Source organism: Chionomys nivalis, chromosome 7, assembly GCF_950005125.1.
Source record: "Chionomys nivalis chromosome 7, mChiNiv1.1, whole genome shotgun sequence".
Classification (NCBI taxonomy): domain Eukaryota; kingdom Metazoa; phylum Chordata; class Mammalia; order Rodentia; family Cricetidae; genus Chionomys; species Chionomys nivalis.
Window position 1 is genome coordinate 44055633 of NC_080092.1, and position 25752 is coordinate 44081384.

General features: G+C 49.4%; 1 protein-coding gene across 1 annotated transcript; it reads left to right on the forward strand.

The window, feature by feature from the left end:
* Nucleotides 1-7635: 7635 nt before the first annotated feature.
* Nucleotides 7636-25105, forward strand: Adora2b (adenosine A2b receptor). Its single transcript, XM_057775901.1, has 2 exons — nucleotides 7636-8079; nucleotides 23886-25105. The coding sequence occupies exons 1-2, from the start codon at nucleotides 7745-7747 to the stop codon at nucleotides 24547-24549; spliced, it is 999 nt and encodes a 332-aa protein (XP_057631884.1). The 5' UTR covers nucleotides 7636-7744; the 3' UTR covers nucleotides 24550-25105.
* The last annotated feature ends 647 nt before the right edge of the window (nucleotides 25106-25752 follow it).

Here is a 25752-nt window from a genome sequence, read left to right on the forward strand (position 1 = left end):
GGAGTCAGGCACCTAACATGCATGTGCTCTCTCACACACATACACATAAATAAGTAAAAATAAAAATGTTTATTCTTTTTTTTTAAGTTGCTGGAATGCCAGCACTCTGATGACTGAGGCAGGAAGGCTGAATTTGAGGCCAGCCTAGACTATACAGTAAGACGATCTAAAAAGTAAACAAAGCGAAAGCAAACCAAGGGAAGGAAATGAGATAGCAAAGGAAGCAAGCATCTATGAGAAAGCCTGGGACAACTACGGGCATTTGTCCTAGCCACTCATTTGAACTTACTAAAATAATCCGCACGATGTAGTCAAAAGCGGAAACTGAGGAGATAGCTCAGTGGGTAAACAACCTGAGATGGACTCTCTGGGACCACTGGGGAGAAGGCAGCATGCTCGAATCTATAATGCCAGAGCTGGGAAAGCCGAGCAGGAGGACCCCTGAGGCTCATTGGATATCCGGCCTTGTCAATCTCAGAAACTAAGGTGGGAAGCAGTTGGCTCACTGGCTCACACACAAGTACACATACATGAACACATCCACCACACATGAGTACCTACACACATGAAGACATGCAGCATACACATATGTCACACAAGAACACATACGTACACACAGGAGCATATATACCATACACAGGAGCATACACAAACACATGGGCACATGCACATACAACTCAAATGAAAAACAAAGCTCTTTGTGCACAGACCACATCTGCTTTTGTCTCCTAAGTACCTACACATGGGCTCTGGGAGGCTCTTTCTTCAGTTCACTGCCCACTTTATTCTTGGGAGTACTTTTTTCCTTTTCTTAAGAAGTGGTCTCTATTTTCATTCCACCTAATTTAAAAGGGACGACTTTGGACCACAGATAGGGATCAGCGGACAAAGGCTTTTCTGCTGAGCCTGGTGGCCTAAGTTCAGTGTCCAGGGCCCACATAGTGGAAGGAGAGAACCAGCTCCAACAAGCTTTCTGCTGACTTCCACCAAATAAATAAAGATCTCTTCTGGAAGCTGCTGGGATTTTCACAGAACCTGGACTATGTTTTTCTCTTAAATGCTAACGAAATTGTCCTAAAGCAAAAAAAGAAAAAAAAAAGGTGGTAAAGTTTTCCAGCAAGCATGAGACCATGAATTTGGATCCCCAGCACTGTCAGGCATGCTGGTGGGCACCCTGTAACTTAGACCCTGTTTCAAGATAAACCATGAGGAAGAGAGCTGGGGATGTAGCCCAGTGATGGAGCATTTGCCTGGAAAGTACAAGTCCCTAGGTTCAATTCACTGTACCATAATATAAACAAATTAAAATAATCCCATGTGCTGTCATATCCCCTCAGTTCTGGGGTGTGTGTCTTAACGGGGCACCCTGCACACAAACCTGATTCTGAAATGCTGTTAGCTTTGTGTGGACAGGAGCTCTCTGAACAATGATCATTCCGTGACTACAGTGTGGCAGGGCTGGGTGGTCCTAAGGTCTTTACTCTCACACATGGTTGTGAGTACAAGTGGGTATTGTGAGCAGACAGTGTTTTCACAACACACAAATATTTACAACAGAATAGCAGACTTGGCCTTGGTAGGCAGCCCCAGGGTCTAACCCAGTTCTTCCCACCAGGGACTTAAAGATGCTGTCCTTGCTGGCCCTCACCTTCTGGCTCACCCCTCCTGCCTTAGCCTCCGGAGTAGCAAGGATGATAGCCATGAGCCTCGCTCGCCTCACCGTTTACATCCAAGTCGAGTGACCATGCTTGGATGACTGCATCTTCTCTAGAGGCCAAGCAGCAGAGCCATTTCTCAGGCTCTCCCATGGCAGGGGCTGGCGCTGATGGGTTCTGTGGGACTGAATGCATCTGTCATAGCTTTGGGGAGTTCTGTCCTGGATTCTGGCTAACAGGAAGTTGGACAAGCCAGAGATGTCAGAGGAGACTGTATTCTACTTCTCATTTCAGGACCGAGGAGATGGAGGCCCAAAGAGGTGACTGGTGATCCATCAATGAGGGGGAGCTGACCCTGCTGTGGGGAGCAGGCTACAGGCCTGTCTGCCCTCAGAAGCTTCACGAGAATGAAATACAGATGCAGATTGGTGGTGGGGGCGGATTACCACAAACTTATCCCCTGTACTCACTAGAGGCCATCAGCCATATGGTGTGATTCCGCCAGGTCAGCTGGTCAGGGGACTTACAACACCTTTTCTTTATGAGGGAGGACAGAAATGTAAAACATACGTGATTTGTTGTTGTTGTGTTCTGAGACAGAATCTCAGCATGTAGCCCTGGCTGTCCTGGAACTCTGTACAGACGACAGCCTGCCTCTGCTCCTGAGTACTGGGATCAAAGATATGTGCCACCGTATTCAGCAAGAACGTACCTAGCTCTTAGGAGACTTGAATTCATTCTCGTGAGTTTTAGGGAAACTGGAGGGACTTAGAACAAAGCTGGTTCGATCTGCATGGCAGTCAACAATTTGTGCTTCTCTGCAGGAACAAAACAGAAGACAGCAGAGTGACAACAGGTAGCGTGTTGACAGTCATCCTGTCTCACCGTTATCTGGGCATAGTCACCTCTGGCTAATGGGGTCTGAGTCAGAAGATGGGGGCCTGCCAAGCTCCTCTCTTGGCAGATTACTCAGGGTCAGGAATTTCTGCAGAAATCTCACCCTGCTCTGGAAAGGACAGGACAAGGCATGGTGGGAGGGACCCTGACTGGGAAGTCCCCTGAAGTCTCTTAGCTTCCCGAGCCCCGGCACAACCTTCGATCTCTTTTAAAAGATTCTGTCCAGATGGATAAGGCAAGATCCAAGATTCCCTTGGCCCAGAATGTTTCAGCTCTGAATCCATGACGCTTCTCTAGTCCTGGAAAACATGGATGGATAGTCGCTCATTCCACAGGATGCTTGTAGTCCTACTGAAAAAAAGTCCAGGGGGTGTTTCTGAGGTAGGTCGTGTTGTTTAAAGCCAAAGGCTGATCCTCCATCTTTCCTTACACCTCATGACTGTGACGTGGCTGCCATGTAGCTGTTTTTCACATAGCACTGTCCAGAAAGAAGGGAGAGTGGTCCAAACCTTGCTGCACAATCCTCCTTACATCACACAGGTCAGAATTAGTTGGACTACTGGCAAACAGAAAAGGGGTTGTCTGATTGGTTTAGGCCAAGTGTGGTTCAGCCCAGAAGGGCAGATGACTACCCAGAGACTCAGCTGGTGCCAATGCAGCTCTTGTTATTGGTGGTGAGAGCATTGAGCAGTCTGCAGGAGGCAGTGACCTGCATTCCTCACAGGAGCTACAAGGCATAGGTTGTGGACTAGAAGCAATTTAGATGTTGCTACAAACTGATTATTTCTTTCTAAAATCTTTTCGGGGCTCCTTCAGCCTCCCCAGCTGATGTGTTTTGCAAAGCACATTGCTGAAAAAATGGCATTTTCTACGCGAGGTCTCTGAAGTTACCTGCAGGAGCAAGTACGGTATTTCACAGAGGAACAGAAGTCTCTGAACACAGGGCATAGTAGTCCTGGACTTGTAGCTCACACATTTGAGAAATTAGACTAGCTTTCCAGAGAAGAAACTGGCTGGGTAAGAGACTCACAAGTGACCAGAGAAAGCAGTCAGTCTGCCCGGGCCTAAAAGGTGCCCCTCAGGGACTGTAGAGGCCAACTCATTTCTTCTCTACATGATGAAGTTTCAGCAGCTGGGCAGGAGATGTCTGCCAGGCCCACTCCACCACCCTCAGCAGAAGGCAGACTTCTGTACAATTTCAGATAACACAAGAATTAAGAGAGAAGAAAGCTGGGCACCCGGATTCAATTTCTATGCATCTCATCTGGGAGTATCTCCCAGGGACTAGTAATTTTGTCACTGGCCTCTAACAAGGCCTGTACTTGAGATCACCTGTAGGGGGAGTCTTCCTGTCCCAACCGTGTGCTCCCAAATAATCACTCAGAGGCTTAATATTAATTATAAATGCTGGACCAATAGCTCAGGCTTGTTACTAACTAGCTCTTACAACTCAACCCATTTCTATTAATTTATATGCTTCCCTGGGGCTTACCTCCATCCCATTTTCTATGTCCAACTTGTTCTCTGTCTGTCTGTCTGTCAACCCTTCTGATTCTGCCCTTCTTTGTCCCATCATTCTCAGTTTGGCTCTCCTGCCTAACTTTATCCTGTTCAACTATTGGCCTGTCAGCTTGTTTATTTATTTTTTTTTTTTTGGTTTTTCGAGACAGGGTTTCTCTGTGGCTTTGGAGCCTGTCCTGGAACTAGCTCTGTAGACCAGGCTGGTCTCGAACTCACAGAGATCCGCCTGCCTCTGCCTCCCGAGTGCTGGGATTAAAGGCGTGCGCCACCATCGCCCGGCTCAGCTTGTTTATTAAACCAGTCATAGCAACATATAGTCACACAGTGTACAGAAAGATTATTCCAGAGCTGTCACCCCCATTCCAGAAGTCTGAGACCCTCATTGCTCCCCAGGACCCCTTTGAGAAAAGTGAGAGGGATATCCTAAAAGAACACTGACAGCAACTCGTAACAGCACCCCTTCTCCACAGCAGAGCCAGGAACACCTGGAACTAGCGCTGGTTTGATGTGGGCATGGGCAGGAGGCAAGGCTAGAATCTAAATGGATCCAGCTTACAACCTGCTTTGCTACTCGCCAGCTGTGGTGGTGGCTTCTGGAGGTGGGGGCACACACTCACTCTGGGTCAGGTCATCTATGGGTGGTGTGATTTTTGCTTATCTGTTCTTAGGAAGTGTGTATTTAGATCCTTGGTCCATTTAAAACATTTTTATCTTTATCCTTTTGTTATTGTTTTGTAAGAGTTCTTAACATATGTGGGATACTAGATTCATCATATGTGTGATCTGGAGAGAATTTATCCTGTTTTGTAGGTTGCCATTAGTGTGTGTGTGTGTGTTATTTGGGGCGTGCCGCAGTGTGCTTGTTGAGTTCACAGGACAACTTCGTGGAGTCAGGTTCTCTTTCCATCTTGATGTGGATTCTGGGGTTTGAATTCGGTTCGTCAGGCTATGCAGCAAGTGCCTTTACCCTCTGAGCCATCTCCTTGGCCCCCTGATTTTCTTTTTCTTCCTTCTTAACAAGATTATTTTGGCTGCTCTCAGTCCCTTACGTTTACATAAACATTTCAAATTTCATTTGTCAGTTTCTTCAAAGAAGACACCAAGTGTCCTGAAAGGGCAGACAGCTGACTGCGGTGGCGTATTCCGGTGAGTTGGGAGGATCAGGAGTTCAAGGTCCTCCTCAGCTACATAGTAAGTTTTTGTCTAGCCTGGGCTACATAGACCCTGTCTCAAAAATAAAAGTTAAACAAGAAGACAGGTTTTATTGACGTCACAGGTTGATGCGGGTGTTTTGCTGTTACTCTTTATTTTGAGACTGGGTCTCTCACAGAATTCCATTCCTCTCAAGAAGCAATCCCACGGCGCCTTCCTGACTTCATTCCCTCCTAAATCAGAAATTCATTTTCAGTGAACCTTATAGAAAGGTAGAGATGGATGGTGAACCAAGGGACACTTCAGGATAGGGACTTAGGGGCGGGGAGAGAGGACAAAGGGTGGGGATCTCTGCTGGAGGGTGGATGACTGGTGACCCCAGCAGACAGAGAGTAGGCCTCCTTTTCAGCTGATTCTGGGGAGGTCTGTACCGAAGATGGACATCCAGGTACAGACAATGCTGCTCAACTTAATGCCCATGGTTAGACACACCGGAGCCGCTCACAGGAGCCAGCAGGCCTCCATTCGGCTCTGCCTGCCTTCTCTCTGTTCCTAATGTTCTGCTCCCTGCACAGAGGGCTGGCATCATGGCTCCTCCAGCACTCCATCCTGGTGGGCAAAGCCTTCTCCATTCAGGCCTTCTAGTCTCCACTCTCCTGGGCGTGGCTGGCCTTCCCCCACCTCTGCCTCATTTGACTCCCTATCCCATACTGCCAAAAGTCCACTATGCAAAGGCCACTACACCAGGAAGTCTCGTCCCTCCTGCCATATTAAGCACTGTACCCATTCCCTGCCTGCTCTGAGGTCCCAGCTTGCCAACTGTGTCAAGAGGCAGAAGCCAGTGTCAGGTTCTATGGGGAGAAGGAGCAAATGCTACCAAAACTCAGGACCTGTGGATCTGCCAATATTTTGGAGAAAACATATACAAATATATAAGGTATTTTTAAAAAGGTTTTTCTCAACATGGAAAACAGAAAAAAAAATCTTCAAACTAACCAGTTAGAATGTGGGCTCTGTAAATTGGGAGCGTGGGGGTCACGGGAGAGAGAAGGGGAGTGGAGAAAATATATAGCTCAATAAAAACAATATAAATAAATAAGATGACACAAACTTAAACTGTCAAATAAAAAAATAGAATGTGTACTCTGTTCTTTGGTGACTTTCTTTTCTATGTTAGGATCCTGGTAGACAATGCCATCCATATGTGTGGGGCCATGAGGAATTTGCTGTTACTATCACAGCTAACCCTGAAATGTAATTTATAGACCATACAATCCAGCCATATAAAAGGTGCAGTTCAACGTACCTGTTCCCCCTTCCCCTACAAAGACATACAAAAAGAAAGCGAGTTTAGCCTTCACATTAAAATTCCACCGGGCGGCCGGGCGGTGGTGGCGCACGCCTTTAATCCCAGCACTTGGGAGGCAGAGGCAGGTGAATCTCTGTGAGTTCGAGACCAGCCTGGTCTACAAGAGCTAGTTCCAGGACAGGCTCCAAAGCCGCAGAGAAACCCTGTCTCGAAAAACCAAAAAAATAAATAAATAAATAAAAAATAAAAAATAAAAATAAAAATAAAATTCCACCGGGCGGTGGTGGCTCACGTCTTTAACCCCAGCACTCGGGAGGCAGAGGCAGGTGGATCTCTGTGAGTTCGAGGCCAGCCTGGTCTACAGAGCCAGTTCTAAGACAGGTCCCAAAGCTACACAGAGAAACCCTGTCTCGGAAAACAAAACAAAACCAAAAAAATCAAAAAGTTCCATTATCCCCCCCACACAAAGAAGTTGTTTAACCGTCGCCCGTGTTTGGGTTCGGCTTAACAATGTTTCCAGTCATCTTTGTCGCGTTGACAATCTCCTTAACCATCCAGGCTGGTGACTACAGATAGCAGCTTCCTGGGGCAAAAGGCACAGCCGGCAGTGTTCTAGGATTGAAGACTCCAGACGCAGAGGAGCAGCCAGGGCTCTCCAGGAGCGTGCTATGGGGGAGCAGGCGGCGGCCGGCCCTGGGGGTTTCTTGCATGTGGGAGAAAGGATGGGTCACCTGCAAGTGTGGGCGCTTAGCAGAGGGAGGCAGAATCTGGAAAGCGGCAAGCACCCTCGTTGGCCAGCGGTGGCCTTGGGGATTGGTGGGCAAGGGACCACGAGGGGAGTGCAGTGCTGAGAGGAAGCCCGGGGCCAACCTGGGGTGGGGGTGGCAGCTCTGGTGTGGTAGGGTCTGCACGCCCAGCAGGGGAGTCTGCACTGGGCAAGTAGCTGGGTCGCCGGACTGAGTGGGAGGTGGCGCACAGACCACGGGGGAAAAGGGCGGGACCAAGAAGGGCTCCTGGCAGGCGGCCAATGGTCGCCGCCCACACACAGGCCACGCCCCCGGACCCGTCCGGAGCGCACAGGCTAGGAGGCGCAGACCCGGCTCGGGACGCGCGGTCTAGGCGCTGTGGCCATGCCTGGTGGCGCCCTAGCGACTATCCTGAGACCAGCGCAACCCTGGTAGACGACACCCCGGGCCCGGCTGGCCCGGCCATGCCGCTGGAGACGGAGGACGCGCTGTACGTGGCACTGGAGCTGGTCATCGCCGCTCTGGCGGTGGCGGGCAACGTGCTGGTGTGCGCCGCGGTGGGCGCCTCGAGTGCTTTGCAGACCCCCACCAACTATTTCCTGGTGTCTCTGGCGGCGGCCGACGTGGCCGTGGGACTCTTCGCCATCCCCTTCGCTATCACCATCAGCTTGGGCTTCTGTACGGACTTCCACAGCTGCCTCTTCCTCGCCTGTTTCGTGTTGGTGCTCACACAGAGCTCCATCTTCAGCCTCTTGGCTGTGGCCGTCGACAGGTATCTGGCCATTCGCGTCCCGCTCAGGTGAGACAAATCTTTCCAGCCCGAGCCGGTTTAGGTTCTACCGAGGGGCGCCCTCTCCAGGCCCACGGTTCTACCTCAGATGGGCCAGATTAAGAGTACGCTAGGAGAGGTTCTGGCGTGAAGGATGCCTGCTACTTCCCGCGACGCTTGTTCCACTGCGGGTTGTTGAGACCGCAGAACAGGCCACCGGGTAGGCGGGTAGGTGTCTCTTAGGCGTCAGGGATGCTCCAGTCGCTCCCAGCTTAGGGGATCAAAATAAGGACACCCTTGGGGTCTCTGGGTAGTGTGCTCCCGGCGAGGTACCCGGCATGGACTCAGGAAGCTCAAGCTCGGGAAGGTTTGGTCTTTGCATCTCCACCCTCGTGGCGAAAGATACACCTTCCTAGCCCTCTTAGCTCGGCAAGGGGATCAACAACAGCTGCCTTTCGCAGTCTTGTGCATAATGGGCCCCGTGAAACTTCAACTAAGAGCAAGGCAACTTTGGATTCTGGGAATTGGGACACAGTACTAACCACCCAGCTTTAGAATGCGCCTCTCCTATAACTGAGGCGGCAAGTCAGATCTAAGGGAAAAGTGCCACTTAGCTCTGGTGGGGAACTCTAGGAGCATTGGTCCCTACTAGATCCGTGGTGACTCAGATTACTCCCAGACATTTTAAAGAGCTACTGTGCTTGCTGCTTCACTGAACACTGACAAGCAGTCTTAGAGCCTCTGGCCATTGTGTAACCTTATTTGTATACAGCCACAGTGCCCAGCAGCCTGAGAGGAGAGGCCCTTTCTCCGAATAGCCTAAACCACTTTCTCCTTTTTCCACCCTGAGAAAATGGGATTCCGGGTAGCGAGCCAGTTAGCAAGGGACGTGGCTCCCAGTTGTAGCTAATAAATTTAAAGTTGTTTGATGTCTGTTGGTGCCTGGGCCCTTGGCGTTTCTGAGGTGAGCTTTGGATCTCTTTAGATTTGGAACCTAGATGAGGAAACTGAGTCACAAGAGTAGGAAGAGAAAGGGAAGAACTCACCGAGCTCCGACTTTGTGCCAGACAACACCAATTAAATGTATATACTTTAATCCTGGCACTATCCAGAGGACGGGTGCTGTTGCCTGCATGCTGTAGGTGAGGAGTGGTGGCCCGGGGAGATGAAGGTCTGGTTCAGGATGCTACAAGTGGATGAGTGGCATTGAGGTTCACCATGCCATCACCTGTCTCCCGGGGCTGCATGTGGCCCCAGTGTGGTAGAGATGTGGAGAAGAGGTCCTGTCCGAAAACTCCCACAAGCTCTTGTAATAGATGTGATGAGCCTGGTGGTCCCTTGTGTGTAGGATCTTGGGTCCCAGATGGGACAGGAAGCCCCTGCTTTTGTGTGTGTGTGTGAGGGGGGTTCCACATCCATTGCCCTTGGCATCTGATTGGGAGGGTTCATATATCCCCTCAGGAGCACTGCGACCAGGGATTTCTGAGTGTGAACCAACACAGCCTCTCTTTTCTCCATTCTGTTGGGTCTGGTCTTGTCTCTTGCCTCCCTTAGAGTACTTTGTGGCCTTTTGAACTTTTTCCCCACAGTGCTGAGCAGTCAAATGCCCCCAGCTTGAGTTGCCAACTCAGGGGAAGCCCTTTGGGCTTGCCTCTGGCAGAGCCCCAAATACATGGCAGCTCACCCGGGACACACTCCTAGTATCTCTTGTGCTACATGACCCAAGCAGGAAGTTCCATAAATGTTTAAATCTGTTAGCTCTTGCCCTGGGTTGTGCTGGGCGGGTTTTGAAGCAAACGGGTGTGGGTGTCTTAAGGGGAAACAGATGTGAATCACGGGCTCCTTGCTTCTCCTTTGCATTTGCTGAGGGTGAGGGGCCTGTGGAAGGTGAAGGGAGGGAGAGCAGTGAGTGCAGAGTCCAATGTGCGCCGTTACCACCTGCAGGCCTGTCCTGGGGGGTCTGGAAGTGTGCTAGGCAGTTTCCTGCTCCACACCCAGGCAGATATGAGCGTCTAACCTGCCTTGATACCGGCTTGCGCAGTGGTAGGTCGAAATGTATACAAGGTTCTCACCCTTTCTTGAGCCCTCCCGAGAGGTGGCGTGCACCGTGGGCCCCCTGCCCTCAGAAGTTGAAAGCACAACCCTATGGGAAGGCATTAAAATGTAGATTACTGTGAGCTGAACTCTGGCAACATGGCAGTAGTTCCAGCCGCACTCAGGAAGGCTGAGGTAGAGGGATTGCCTGGAGTCCAGGAGTTCAAGCCCCTTGTCTGGAAAGAAAATGCAGATTACAGAACCCAGTTGGGTCCTGCCGAATCAGAGATGTGGGGTAGGGTGTATAAAGGCCTCCAACATTAACGTCTACCTTGGGTCTGCTTTTTATATCAAAAGTTTGAGAACCCTCACTCAGCTTCTCTTGTTTGACGTGGGCTGAATCTGAGTTACCCTAAATACTGAGTTGGTTCTGAGACCCTCCTTGGGGGGCATGGAACTACACCTGGACATCAAAACAGAGGTGCCTGGCTAAGGAGCCAGGTGTGGTCCAGGCATGGCAATCAGCATTCAGGAGCCCCAGGCAGGAAGATAATCACCAGTTTGAGGCTAGCTTGGGGCTACATAGTGAGTTCCCGTCCCAAGCTAGCCCGAGTCCCAGTGGGAGACCTGTCTCAAAAAAAAGAAAAGATCTTTGTCGGTTGCGGGGTTGGTGAAGATCTTCTCCCAGTCAGTAGGTTCCCTTTCTGTCTTAGTGACAGTGTCCTTTGCTTTACAGAAGCTTCTCAGTCTCAGGAGGTCCCATTTATTCAATGATGCCCTTAATGTCTGTGCTGCTGGGGTTGTACGTAGGAAGTGGTCTCCTGTGCCCATGTGTTGTAGAGTACTTCCCACTTTCTCTTCTATCAGGTTCAGTGTGTTCGGACTGATATTGAGGTCTTTAATCCATTTGGACTTAAGTTTTGTGCATGGTGATAGACATGGATCTATTTTCATTCTTCTACAGATTGACATCCAGTTTTGTCAGCACAATTTGTTGAAGATGCTCTCTTTTTTCCATTGTATACTTTTAGCTCCTTTATCGAAAATCAGGTGTTCATAGGTTTGTGTGTTAAAGTCCGGGTCTTTGATTCCATTGGTCGACTTCTCTGTTTTTATGCCAATACCAAGCTGTTTTCAATACTGTAGCTCTGTAATAGAGTTTGAAGTCAGGGATGGTAATGCCTCCAGACGATCCTTTATTGTATAAGATTGTTTTGGCTATCAAGGCCAGCTGGACCGGGTCTGAAAAAGCATGGGATAATACCGGACTCACTGAACATAGCGGACAATGAGGGCTGCTGAGAAGTCAAGAACAATGGCACTGGGTTTTGACCTATTGCACATACTGGCTTTGTGGGAGCCTAGGCTGTTTGGATGTTCACCTTAATAGACCTGGAAGGAGGCGGGAGGTCCTTGGACTCCCCACAGGGCAGGGAACCCTGATGGCTCTTAGGGCTGATGAGAGGGGGAGTTGATTGAGGGAGGGGGAGGGATATGGGAGGCGGTGGCGGGGAAGAGACAGAAATCTTTCATAAATAAATAAATTAATTAAAAAAAAGAAAAAGAAACAAAGTGATGAGGGATTAAGATCAGATACTTCTCCCCAGAAGACCAGAGTTCAGTTCCCATCAACCCACATCAGGTTGGCTTACAAGTACCCATACTTTTAATTCCAAGGGATTCGGCACCCTTTTCTGACTTCCTTAGGTACCTACAATTGGGCACACCCACATTTAAAAATATAAAATAAATTAAGCCAAAATTTTTTTTAAATATTCTGTTTAGGAGGCGGTGTGTCTCTCAGGAAGCCAAGCCAGTGAAGCCCAGGGTGTGAGCACAGAATGCTTAGAGAAGCACATCTCTCACCTGGGCAAACAAACTTAGACTTGACTCCATGGCTCTGATGGTGTCGTGCTTAGGAGCCCCTGGCTCCCCTGGTCTTAATTTCACTAACATGAGGGGGCAGGCACGAAAGAGGGAGCCTAGAGGCGATGCCAGGCATAAAAACCATCCCTTTGTGCTCGTTTGAAAAAAAGCTTCTATTAGGCTATGCCCTTTGTCCTTTGAGGGAGGGTTGTCCACAGACGACAGGTCCTGCCTTCTGCCCCGGTGAGGACGCCCATGCAGCGAAGCTTTTGAAGTGGGCTGTGCTAGGCTGTGCTAGGGATGCACAGCAGAGCTGGGGTGGAAGCTGGTGACTGTGGTAGGTCAGCCACATCTCTGCCCACGTCTCTGCCCACAGCAGCCTCTGGCTCTCTCACTTCATCCTTTGGCTGGTTCCTGCTGGTGCCCACAGGAGTACTTCCTCCGGGCCTAGCCTAATCCTGTTCCCCCTTCGTGCCACTCTGGGGGCCTTCCTTTCTTTGCTCAGTGAACTCAGTTTTCCCTTTTACCATGGTTGACTCTGGAAGAGCTGACTGGGTTGTTCTCCTAGAGGTGCTGAGGGACGGTGTTTTGGAGGGAGATGTGTCTATTGGCTAATCAGAACGAAAGGGCCATGTTTGTCCTTCCTTCTGTCCTCTGCCACACACTGTGTGTGTGTGTGTGTGTGTGTTTGTCACTAGGAATGTATGTTCTAAAAACAGTGCAAAAAAAACCCAAAACAACAACAACAATAACGACAACAACAACAAAAAAAGGAAGACAGGGGCAGGAGGGTCTGAGACAGCAAATCTATAGTGAGTTGCTCTGGAGCCCTGCTGAAGCCTGGGTAGCAGGCACTACAGGAGCGCACCCCTGTGCCCAGCTGTTTCGGTACGCTCTCATGAAGGAAGCTCTGTTGTCAGAAGATCCCTCACAGGCCTGCATGAGGATAGAGTGATACAGGGCCTGGGGATGCTGGGAAAGCTAGGTGAGCAGCAGGTGTCACGGGCTGAGGGCAGGTAGCTACAGATTCTGGGGTGTGGCCTACTTAAAGCAGGTCCTGGCTCCAGAGTTACCCAGAACTGGGTGTTGCTTTGCACTTGTGTATTCTCTGTTGTTAGTACACAGGGGACTTGCTCCATCTCCAGACCTGGAGCCCCGACCTTGAAGCCAGAGCAAGGGCCACCATCGGTTCTTGTCTAATCTCACATTTCTGTTCTCTCCAGCTTGACCAATATGGCAGGCAGCAGGTGGCTTTTGCCTGGGTGGGTGAAATGGGGAGGGGAGGCCCTTGAGTCTGTCTTAAAACTAGGCTGGAACTGAGGTCACATACTCAGGAGGGCTCCTGGAACTCCGGACCTCAGGCTGCAGAAGTCAAGCCTGAGGTAAGCAGTCAGCCCTCAGGAGAACATGGAAATGGCCAGGCAGGGGTGATGAAGTGGGGCTGGCAGGCACCCCAGCTGTTCAATTCCCCCTGATGGGTGAGAGGAGACGGGTCCTCCTGGTCATCACAGGCTCTCCCCTTGAATGGAGTGGGACCCAGAGCTGCACCCAGCATGACACAGCCTGTAGTCACTGAGCTTGCCTGGAAGGGCCACGGCCCAGGGGCAGCCGTGCAGGAAATGGTTTTGCACCTTAGACCACCATCTACATCCTGTTCTGAAAGGCAGTGTGCACCGCCTGTGGCTGTCTGGAGAAAGAGCTGATGGGAAATGGTGGTGGTGGTTCTTGCTTGTCAGCTGGGTATACCTGTGAGGGACTTGTTCTTTTCCTTCCCTCTTTCTTTTCTTTCCTTTTTTTGTTTGTTTTGTGTTTAGAGACAGGGCTTCTCTGTGCAGCCCTGGCTGTCCTGGACTCATTCTGTAGATCAGGCTGACCTGGAACAACTCACCTGCTTCTGCGTCAGCCTCCCAAAGGCACGTGCCACAACCACCCAGCGAGGGACTCCTTCCTTCCTTCCTTCCTTCCTTCCTTCCTTCCTTCCTTCCTTCCTTCCTCCCTCCCTCCCTCCCTCCCTCCCTCCCTCCCTCCCTCCCTCCCTCCCTCCCTTCTTTCAATTACAGATCATGCCTCAAGTTGATTTGTAAAATCAACATAGGCCACTGATCATCCGCAAACAGTGTGTCGGTGTCACCCCAGTCCATCTGTCTTCACATCGGCAGACAGAAGCCTTTTCTATGGAGCCTTCACAGGAGGCCTAGGCACCTTTGGGAGCCTGAGCTGGAGCTGAGGCCTGGGCCTGGGCCTGAGCTAGGCCTCAGGCTCGAGCGGAAACCTCTGCTTTGATTTGAACCTTGGGCTTTGGTTGGTAGAGCCTGCAGCCCTTGGCCATGTAGCTTCTAGTCTAACCCCAGCTTGTGGTGAGCAACAAAAGCAAGATGGGGCCTTTGGCATCTTGGGCTTAACCACCTTGGGCTTCACGGGGGCCTTGCTGGTCTCTGCACGTGGACTCATCTGCTTCAGGCCTCTCTTACTGTGCTTCTTGACAGAGCACATGCTCCTCAGGAACTTGGGGTCGACCCCCTTAAGCGATTCATATCTTTGTAACCGGGGTTTCTCGATGCCATTTCTGTGCCATTTTCAGGATTGGTTGTGTGGTTTGGTTCTTGGCCTCCCCATGTCTGAACGGTAACCTACGTCTTCCAAAGTGCCTGGGACCAAAAGAGAAAGAGTGAGGGACTTTTTCGTAATTAAATCATTTTAGGTAGAAAGATCTACCTTTCTGCTGGTAGCCTATATAAAAGAAGGAAGCTCTTTCTTTGCCTGTTTGCTCTCTCTGGCAAGTCCACCCGTTCACTGTAATTAGAGCCTGCTTCTCCAGACTTCCAGCAAATACTGAAGACCAGGTGAGACATCAGCCTTGTGAACTGAACAACTACTGGATTCTTGGACCATATGTGTGTGTGTGTATGTGTGTGTGTGTGTGTATGTATATATATATGTGTGTGTGTGTGTATATATATGTATGCACATATATATACACACAGATAGTTATATGTATATATATACATATATGGGTATGTGTATATATATAAAGCAAATCCCCTATATATATATACACACACATACATACACACAGATAGTTATATATATATTTATATATAAAGCAAATCCCCTATATGTGTGTGTGCGTGCTCATCCTAAAAGTCCTGTTCCTCTAGAGAGCCCCCACTAATGCAGAAGGGCAAAGGAAATGACGTTTTCTCCAGACGGACGTCTGCATTCCTTTCACGCGCACCAGGTCTCAGCCTTGCAGGCCCTAGCTCACGGCCACTAGCAGGACTCAGTGTCTCTTCTACCTGGCCCGTGCCAGTATGGGTGTGCCCTGCCTAGAGGTGTTCAACACATGCCCAGTTTTCTTGCATGTTGGACTTTTCCATCTGTGACAGCACCCACACCTTATTAAAGCCCTTTCTATGGGTGGCCTTGCCTCTTATATACCACCTCCTGGCTAGTCTTGAGAACTCTGTGGGCAGGCACTTCGGAGATGCGGCCCAGAGCTCTTTAGCCTGAGATCACACTGGCTACAGGAACCTGCATGCCTAGGAGCCCTAAACAGCATGGGGCTAGCTCCAGGGAAGAAGCCAGACGCCACCTGGATTCTGTAGGAGCAGTCCTTGATGATTGTGATGTGGGCACTGAAGTATTTATTGCATGCAACAGAGAAGATAGGTGACAGCTGAAGGGTAATTTGACTAGAAAAGGAAGCTGTATTTGGTCCAAACATACGCTTGCACTCAGAACTCCAGTAGCAGCTGAAGGGCTGGGGATTATCCTTGTCTCTTTCTTCCGTTCAGGGGTCTGTGGTCCAGCCTTTTCTTATACTTCTCATCACCAACCTTCAGGAATTGTCCAGTGTGTTCTTTCTCCCTTAACAGTGTTGCCATGATCCACTCTTGTCTCGGGCTAACAGGCTGGAGACCTTACCAGTGGCTGCAGGTCTCCATGACAGCTAAGGAGTGCACCTTCTCAGACAGCATCAATGTTGAGAACAGTTTGGCTGAAGGGGTGTAACGCTTTTTCTAGAGGGCTCATGCTGCAGGCGTGTGGGTGGGGCTCATAGGAAGGAAGAGCACTGGGCTATGTGAGGACTCTGCAAAAGAGCAGAGGGGGAGAGACCTGGCCTGCACTAAGCACAGAGACTGAGGCTGGGGAGGCAGAGCAGTAGGGGTGGAGCAGGCGGGTCACAGAGGGCCTGGAGGCTTCCTACGGGGCTCAGAGTTTGTCCTAAAGGACCTAGGAGGTGTGTGGGTACTGAGGGTGGCATAGAAGTCAGCACCTCAAAGGGCACAAAAAGGAAAGCAAGCGCACCCCGTCCTGTGACCAGCTCGTCTGCTGAGCAGCCCTTCTGTACTCCCTCTTACTTCCTACTGACCCTCAGGTGTGGGCCGCCATCTTTTTTTGCGTTGGCTTATCTGTGCGAGTATGCACGCCAGTGTGATATAGAGGACAAAGGACAGCTTGCAGGAGGTGCTTCTCTCCTACCACATGGATCCTGGGGGTTGAACTCAGGTCTTCAGATTTGCTGACTGACAGGGTCCCATAAAGTTAACTGGTTTTTATTTACTTATTTACTTTGAAACAGGATGACTCACAGAGCTCAGGCTGTCCTTAAACTCCCAAACCTCTTGTCCCCCTTCCCAAGTGGCTGTGCTTTTACACGTACACCACCATACTTGCCTTGAATTTGCTTTTAGAAAGGTTTTTGGATTCAATGGGTGTGACTTCTTTCACGTGGAAGCGTGGACATAGTCAAGACATTTCCACTCCGTCCTCCATCAACTGGGTCTCCAGCTCCAAGCGGCATAGGGAGAGGACAGAGGGCAGAGCCACAGCACCTGGGAATCCAGACAGCCCAGAAAGTGGTGCACAGGCTGTCACTCCTGGCTTCCATCCTAAATTCCTTTCCAGTCCCTGCTGGCTATTAGGCTGGAGTATTTCTCCTTGAGGATTCCACACCACCGTGATGATCCTGCCTGCCTGCCTCTGTTTGTAGAAACTCACGGAACTTCTGTTTTTTGATACCCTCCACTCTGATTTTAATACAATTATGAATTTACCTTTGTGTCTTTACTGTCAGTCCCTGTGGTTTTGTGAGATAACGAGGTGAGAATCACGCGCCAGTGTGGAATTCTTTACTCATTTCTTTAGAGACGGTGCCACATAGCACAGGCTGGCCTGGACTCACCGTTCACTTCCTCCTGCCCCTGAGTGCTGGAATTACAGGTGTGAAACACCACACCTGGTTTAGGAGTCCCGGCTGGGCTTCATGGTGCTAGCTAGCTAAGCACCCTACCAAGGGAGCTACATTTCAGCCCAGAATTTAATTCCCTTTACTATTTTGTGTATGTGTATGAGAGAGACAGAGAAAGACAGGGTCCCACTGGAACTCAGAATCCTCTTGCTTCTACCTCCCAAGTGCTGGGATTACAGATGTGTATGACCATAGCTGATTCAAATGTAGGCATTTTATTTTTAAAACTATTTTATTTTTTATGTGTATGTGTGTTTTACCTGCATGCATGTCTATGCTCCATGTGCCTCCCCGATGCCTGCCGAATCCAGAAGAGGTTGGTGGATCCCCTGGAACTGAGGTTCAGATGGCTGTGAGCTTCCATGTGGGTGCGGGGACTCAAACCTGGGTCCTCTGCTCTCAACTGCCAAGTCATCTCTGCAGCCCCTCAAGTGTAGAGTTTAAATCAGGAATCTTATTATGCTAGATCTTCATTTTAAGACTGCTCTGGTGGATAGCTGGATGGAGAGGGAGGGACGAGGTTCTGTAGGAAAGCCAGGTGTCATCCAGCCAGGAAGAAAGGAAGTGTGATTATGGCAGAGGCCATGGAGAACATTTGTGCCTGGAGGGAAGGCTGATGTCTGTCTGACATCACCCAGGAGCCTGAGAGTTTGGAAAAAAGGTCCTAAGTAAAGCCACACGGCCAACCAAGATACCAGACAGTAAAGAGCCGGACGCCAGAGATGGACCCAGATCCAGTTAGTGAGCCAGGCCTCCCAAGGTGGCTGATGGGCAGCAGACTGAATGGGAATGTGAGCGCTGTCACCATAGATTGGTGAGTCGTCTAGAGGGACCGGCAGATCTAATGGGCAAAGGTAAGTGGTGTGCTTGTAGCTGAAGATGGGAATCCAGAAGACGGGCTCAAAGGGGTTTGGTGACGTGGAGAGAAGCTGGTGGTAGAGGAGTAAGTCCAGGCCAGCTCCCAGTTTCTGGGCATCAGTGTGTTACTGCTCTGAAAATTAGGGGGTAGGGGAAAGTGCTGGGGAGCTTGTGGCCCAGGTATTTTCCGTGCCTAGGTTGGACCCGCAAGCTAGGAAGTGTGGTTGAGTGTGACCTATGGAGAGGTTGGGGTTCACTAGCCCTTCACTGGGTGGGTTCAGCCCCTCCTGCTTTGATGGAGCCCAGCACTGTCCCCTCTCCTAACCGTATGGGAGTTCTTGCCTGACACCCCGCCTTTCTACCTCCCAATGCCTCTCGGGCTTACTGCCTATGTAGCTTCAGGCCTGCCCGCCAGAAACTTCCCCAAGTAACTTTCTGTATACAGCATCTGATTCCACTGTTGGTTTCAACACCGTAGCTGACTCTGGCCCTATTTGCTCTGCCCTGGAGCTTCTGTCTGCCCAGTACTCCCTCTCCCATGCTCCTCCCTGTGTGTCTGCCCTGGCTTCCAGGACCCCTCATCTCTTGGAACTTAGTGTGCATGTGTCTACAGGCCAAAATGTTGGAGGCATTTTCTTAATTGAGGTTTTCTCTTTCCAGATGACTTTATCTTGTATCAAGTTAACAAAAACAAAACAAAAACTCAAACCACAACAAAACAGCACAAATATGTATGTCCTGTGTATGTGTACATGTCACACACACACACACACACACACCATCAGTCTGTGGTTCTAGAAATACTGAGTTGTTTTTAAGCAATATAGTTAGTTAACCTGTACCCCCTTGTCACAGGCTCCAGATGCAGCTACAAGAGGATGTAAAATACACTTATGTGATCGAGACGGTGGTGAGCTGGTCTCTTTATATAAACCAGGCCCTTTGCCTTTGTTTCTGAGTACAGTGCTGGCCGTGGATGGAACAGGGAACATGTTTACTTCTGCTGTTAAGGAGTCTGTTCTGTTGGGATGATCTGGGCAATACTGGGGTGCCAAGGAACACAGTGGCATACTTCAGTGTGAACTTCTCTGCTTCCATGTAAATTTCTGTCCTGTGAATTAACTCATATGTGCAGGCAAGTGGGAGCAGATGTTTGCTTTGCTTCATATATGATTTTGCCTGGGCAGAACTGGGGACAGGAGTTGGGGGTGACATACTCTTCTGCAGGAAAGGAAAAGGGCTTGCTTGACTTCCAGGAGATTCCAGGGATGAAGAGGATAGAAACTGTGCCTGACAACCCTTCCCTAGAAAACTGCACCCCATCCTGTGCACCCCAGCACTGCTACGGTGTCCTGGTTCGGAGCTCCTCTTGCAGCTATACCAGATTGGTCTCTCTGATCCCCAGTCAGCTTGTTTGCTATTATTCAGATATGCACTCTGGCAGCCACTAGCCCCGCTGGACTGCCTGCACAGGTGACCCTAATAATCTTGAGAGTACCCTAGCTACAAAACTGTGTTACGAGTGGTATGCCCTAACCCATGTTCACCTATGTCCTGTGTGTGTGTGTAGAGAACATGAGGTTTTTGATGTATGTATGTACTTAGCAGCAAGCTTGGTGTCTCACATCTTATTCCCACCATTCAGAAGGTTGAGGGGAAAAAGTGGCCCTAGGCTTGAGGCTGACGTGGGCTACATATTGAGTTCCAAGACAGCCTGGACAGATTGAGATTCTGTCTCAAAAAAAAAAACAAAAGGATATACATTGTCTTACAACAGAAATGCCTGCATTTACTGAGGAGTGGAACTTACGGACAAGACTAAATATGAAGAGCCCTCAACAGCTAAGAGGCAGTCTAGTTCTCAGCATGTGTTCACTAGCAGTGTGTATGTAGGAAGTGCTCTGCTGTGGGGCTCAGGAATGAACTCAGGGTCTCATTGACGGTAGTCCCAGTCTAGCTCCCAGCCATGGAAAGTGCTATGTAAATCTGTGTTGTTAGTCACAGCTGTGGCTGGGAGGCGGGCTCCAGCACCAGTTTATGAGAGGGCTCAGGCTACTATGTTGCTCTCCAGGGCCTCGGGCTGGAGCATCCTGAGAGCTGGGGCTGTCACCTGGTTTAAGCCCCAGAACCCTGTCCCAGTAGGCCAGCACTGGTTGTGCAGTCCTTGGCCAGTCCCCAGCCCTTCATTAGGTAATCAGCAATCACATTGCTCTATTGTTGATTCTTCTGTATGGCTGCTTCCACCAATCCTCTTAGCTAACGAACTTTATAAGGAGGACCTGGACACAGCTCTGCACAGCAGAGCGCTACAACTATTTGCCAGACTCTGCTTTCCCAGGACAGCTCTTTAATGTGGACTGTTTTCCAATGGCCTTAGGTGGCCGCCGTGAAAGGGTCATACATCCCTGGGGGGATCCTGACCCACAGGTTGAGAACCTCTGCACTAAAGAGTGGTAGAGGTTGCTCAAGTCCTGATCCTCCTGATTCCTGTGTGCTGCTTGCCGAACAGAGGCTCCAGGACTTGGCAAGCAGCTCTCCTGCTAAAGCATTTGATGCATGGCTGGGTGACGGAAGAAGGGAAACTGGGACTTGTGATGTGAGCATTGAAGGGCTAGGGGTCCCTAGACAGAAAATAACCACGTTGGTCATTGGTAGCCATCAATTTGGTGGGCTTCATGTTACTATGATTTAGTGGTAGTGGGCAAATCATTTACGTTTCAAACCTTGTTTCTCATAGTGATAGCCCGGGTTAGCAGCCCCTTCCCATGAGACTTGGTTAGTGGGAGGTGTGAGTTTCAGGGTGTAGTGTGCCCAAGGAGGTGGGGCTTGTGTGCTGTGCTACTAGAATTTGTTTGGAGAGAGGAGTATTTGGGCACTTGTCTCAATTTGGTGTCTCTCATATCTGGCTCCCTGGATCTTTGCTGTCCTACTATTGATACTGTCTGTAGACATTTGATGAGTCACTCACTCAGCTTGAGTGCTCCAGTCTGTCCCTTCAGCTCTCAGTGTTCCTCTCCCTCCTTCTCAGATCCCAATTCCCTGGTCCCAGCCTGCACCCTGTAAAATGCGAAGTGGCACCACCATCAAGGTCCTGTTTGCCTGGCAAACTCTCCTCATCTCTCCCGGGGTGACAAGTCCTGTGTCCTTGCTGCCTCTCCTTTCCTCAGCTTTGTGAAGTGACAATTCTCAAGAAGACACAGCCCGCCGGGCGATGGTGGCGCACGCCTTTAATCCCAGCACTCGGGAGGCAGAGGCAGGTGGATCTCCGTGAGTTCGAGACCAGCCTGGTCTACAGAGCTAGTTCCAGGACAGGCTCCAAAGCCACAGAGAAACCCTGTCTCGAAAAAAAAAAAAAAGACACAGGCCATGTCACCACCATCCAGGCTTTGCTCTTAAACCAGCCTTTTTATCCTTTCTTCTGCCAGGACTCAGGTAGCATCCCTTCACACAGCCCTGAATCCTTCTGACTCCTCAGCTGTCTCTGGTATCCTGTCCTTTCTTTTTGGGAAGGAGGCTGCTGGGGATGGCCTCATATCGCTTATATTAACCTCAAACTCCTGGTCTTCCTGTCCCCACCTCCTAAGTGCTAGGATTACAGGCATGCCACCACGCCCACGCCCTGGTCAGTCTTTCTGCATCTTCTCTGTAGGTCACCGTCACTAGTTACTAACATCCACTCTTCTCATGACAGCCCTTAATCATGTTTCAGTGAATGTTAGGATTTGGGGAAAACCCCCTGAAAACCATGCATCATCCCTGATTCTTCGCCATCCTCCATCTAATCCATCTTCAAGGCCTGTTGATTTTTTTCCAGTATCCATTGCATCATCCAGGCTGAATCCTGGTCCCAGAGAGCATCTTTTTGAGTTTTGAAATAGTTTCCTAGCTGCTCTCTCTGTATCCTCATGCATCCCTAAAACTCAGTTGCTGTGACCCAGTGACTTCTACAACATGAGCGCTCCTTGGCTTGCAAGTCTTCCACGGCCTCGAGTCTGTAAGCTGGCACTTTCTGAAAGCCTGTGTGAGGGCCATTTGCCTGGAACCTTCTTGCTGTCCAGGGTTCTCCTCCCTCTCATCCATAAGCTTCCACTGAGAGGTCTTCTATGATGTTCTAGACTGAAGCTTTTCTTGTTTGTACCTTAGCAATCTCTGACCAGAGAATGGAAGTGCTAGGACTTGCTTACCCCACAGCCAGTCCACCAAGGCTGGCCTGCTTCAGCTGAACTATTAATATGGCTGAGTCCAGTGCAGAGCTGTAGTGCAGGCTACCTCACGGACAGGATTCTGAGCGGTTAGCCGTTGTGGAGGCATTGTTACCTCGCAGAGACTAACTGTGCTATTGACAGCCCTGGTGAGGCACTGGCAAGGAAAAACATTTTTCAGAGAGTTTCATCACTGGCCAAGAAAAATGCAGCGAGCAGCTGAGCTCAGCAGGCCATCCTGTAGTAAAGGCCCTGCAACTAAGCTGCCTACTGCTGAGAGGAAGCTGCAAAGCCAAACGGTCATTATGTGTGAACCAAGTCTCAGTGGGCTTCCTCTGCAGACTGGACTGGTTGTCCTGCCTGCCCAGGCCACAGCATTGGGTATTCCTAGTACATAGTTGCTGCAAATCTACTACTAACAGGTATCAAGTGAGGGATGTTTTCATGATGGCTGACTATAGCTGGGCTGTGGTGGTTCACGCCTTTAATCCCAGCACTTGGGAGGCAGAGACAAGTAGATTTCTTGAGTTTGGGGCCAGCTTGGTCTACAAAGTGAGTTCCAGGACAGGTAGGGTTACACAGAGAAACCCTGTCTCGAAAAGCCAAAAACAAACCAAAAAAAAGAACGGACTATATATTGGGGACTATATACTGGGCACTGTGCTAGGTCCTGGGATACCTGGTCTGTCCTTAGGTGGCTGTCATTCTAGTTGAGGGAAAAATGTATGCAACAAACTAAGGACCAGTTATGGATGTTGATTTCCCAAGCTTCAGCAAACTCTCCTGCCAGTGGCTTTTTGTTCTAGAGTCCGCAGAGAATTCAGCAGTGCCCCAGCCCAGAGTATGACGAAGGCCATTTTCCTTTTGTGAGATAAGGTTTTGCCTTGTGGCCTCAGCCTCCTGATTGGAGGGCCACAGGTATGTGCCCATCATAACCAGTCCTAAAATAAACTTCTGGTGTTAAGAGAAGTGATTCTTGTCAAATTCCACAGGCAGAGTCAGCTGAGTCCAGGGGACTCCTTGGACCCTGAGTCAGGTTTCACATGCATGTTTCCTCACTATTTGTCAGTGACATCTTCACTTAGCGATGGCGGTCCTTTACCATTAGAGCACGGACATATTCTACACACTGGCATTTCTCAACTACTCCTTCCAGGAGGCCTGCAATTACCCAGTACAGAGGCTATTCAAAAGGGCCGCTAAGACGTCTGTACCTTTGTCACTGAACAGAAACAAGTACTGAGTCAAGAATGAGGGTTTTTGTTGTGTTGGTTTTTTTTTTTCTTTGTCATTGTTTTTCAAGACAAGGTTTCTCTGTGTAGCTCTGGCTGTCTTAGAACTTGCTCTGTAGACCAGGCTGGCCTTTGCCGCTGCCTCCTGAGTGCTGGGATAAAAGGCGTGTGCCACCATGCCTGGCTAAGAATGACAGTCTCTCTGAGCTTCCTGCAGCACAGCTGCTGACACCTGTTCCTGTCTGTGTTAAGTAATGGCCATGGTGCCCCAGAAGATGGACTTTCAAGGCCAGGCGAGCTAAAGGGCCATGGGACACCAGCAGGGTGGGACTCTGGGCTCTGCTTAAGGAATACTGTAACATGACCGATAACAGATGATATTCTCTTTAACAGGTATAAAAGTTTGGTCACTGGGAGCAGAGCAAGAGGGATCATTGCTCTCCTCTGGGTCCTTGCGTTTGGCATTGGATTGACTCCGTTCCTGGGTTGGAATAGTAAACACAAAGCCACCAGCAACTGCACAGGATCTGGGGATGGAAGCATGAATAAAAGCTGCTGTCCTGTGAGGTGTCTCTTTGAGAATGTGGTCCCCATGAGCTACATGGTGTATTTCAACTTCTTTGGGTGTGTCCTTCCTCCACTGCTCATAATGATGGTGATCTACATCAAAATCTTCATGGTGGCCTGTAAGCAGCTCCAGCGCATGGAGCTGATGGACCACTCAAGGACCACTCTGCAGCGAGAGATCCATGCAGCTAAGTCACTGGCCATGATTGTAGGCATTTTTGCTCTTTGCTGGCTACCAGTACATGCCATCAACTGTGTCACTCTTTTCCATCCAGCTCTTGCCAAGGATAAGCCCAAGTGGCTAATGAATGTTGCCATCCTCCTGTCGCATGCCAACTCAGTTGTCAACCCCATTGTATATGCCTACAGGAACCGAGACTTCCGCTACACTTTCCACAGAATCATCTCCAGTTATGTTCTCTGCCAGACAGACACCAAAGGTGGGAGCGGGCAGGCTGGGGCACAGTCTGCTCTCAGTCTGGGCTTATGACCAAGGCTCTAGCCTTTTGGAGAAGGCTTAAAATAAACAATGGGACTCCCACAACTGGCTGATGCTCACTGTGAAAGGCAGCTGCACCTCCCAAGCAAATGAGCTGCTCTTCTGAGTCCGACCTGGAGTTACACAAGTCTAGCTAATATGCATATGCAATCGGTAGGCTCCAAGGTTAAATACATCTATGAATCTATTCAGCTGCTCTGTGTGGATGATGACAGTGGCTTGAACTGATTCCCAAAGATGTTTTATTTTTAAGAATCTGCCTTATTCATGGTAGAAAATGACTAAAACTTACTTTACTGTGAAACACTGTGAACTATTATAATAAAAGTATTTTTCACTTAAAGCAATGGGAAAATAAAAGTTGGCTATACTATTGTATACTTGTTCCTAGGACCGCAACTCTGAAAACTAAAGTATAATTCTTCAATTAAGATACTGTTGTATTAATTTAGGAAATGATATTCTCCTACGTTTTGAAATAGAATTATGATTTTAAAAAACAATTTTAAGTTCAGTGTTTTCCATGTACACAAAATACTAGATAGAAACCGGAGAAATGGGTTCCTCCTCAACTGGAATCCTGCTTCTTGACATAGTTTTGACTGGGTTTGCTTCTCTCCCAAGTTAAGATTTATTGGAACCAGCCAGGCGGTGGTGGCGCACGCCTTTAATCCCAGCACTCGGGAGGCAGAGGCAGGTGGATCTCTGTGAGTTTGAGGCCAGCCTGGTCTACAAGAGCTAGTTCCAGGACAGGAACCAAAAGCTACGGAGAAACCTTGTCTCAAAAATCCAAAAAAAGAAAAAAGAAAAAAAAATTATTGGAACCCACAGTGTGAAATTTTCCTAAGGAAAATACCTAATTGCGCATTATATTCAGCGAAATAAAACTTGGTAAAAACACGTTCAAGGCCCTGCACTGGCTTGCTGTACATAGTGTGCTGTCTGCACTAACCCTGAAGGCTGCCGAAAGAGGAAGCTCATACTGAGTCCAGGGCTCTCGACTAGTAAAGAAATCTTGACTTTTTCTTTGCTACAACTCAACATAATGCTCAGCCAACCCTCTGGTTCTCTAACTGCAACATGTGTTTGCCTTTTTATCCAGCAGCTGTTCACTAACAGCTTGTGTTTGGGGGCACAACAATACGGGGGGGGGTGTCCCTAGGCTATGAAGTCACTTATTCCATCTGCCTACTT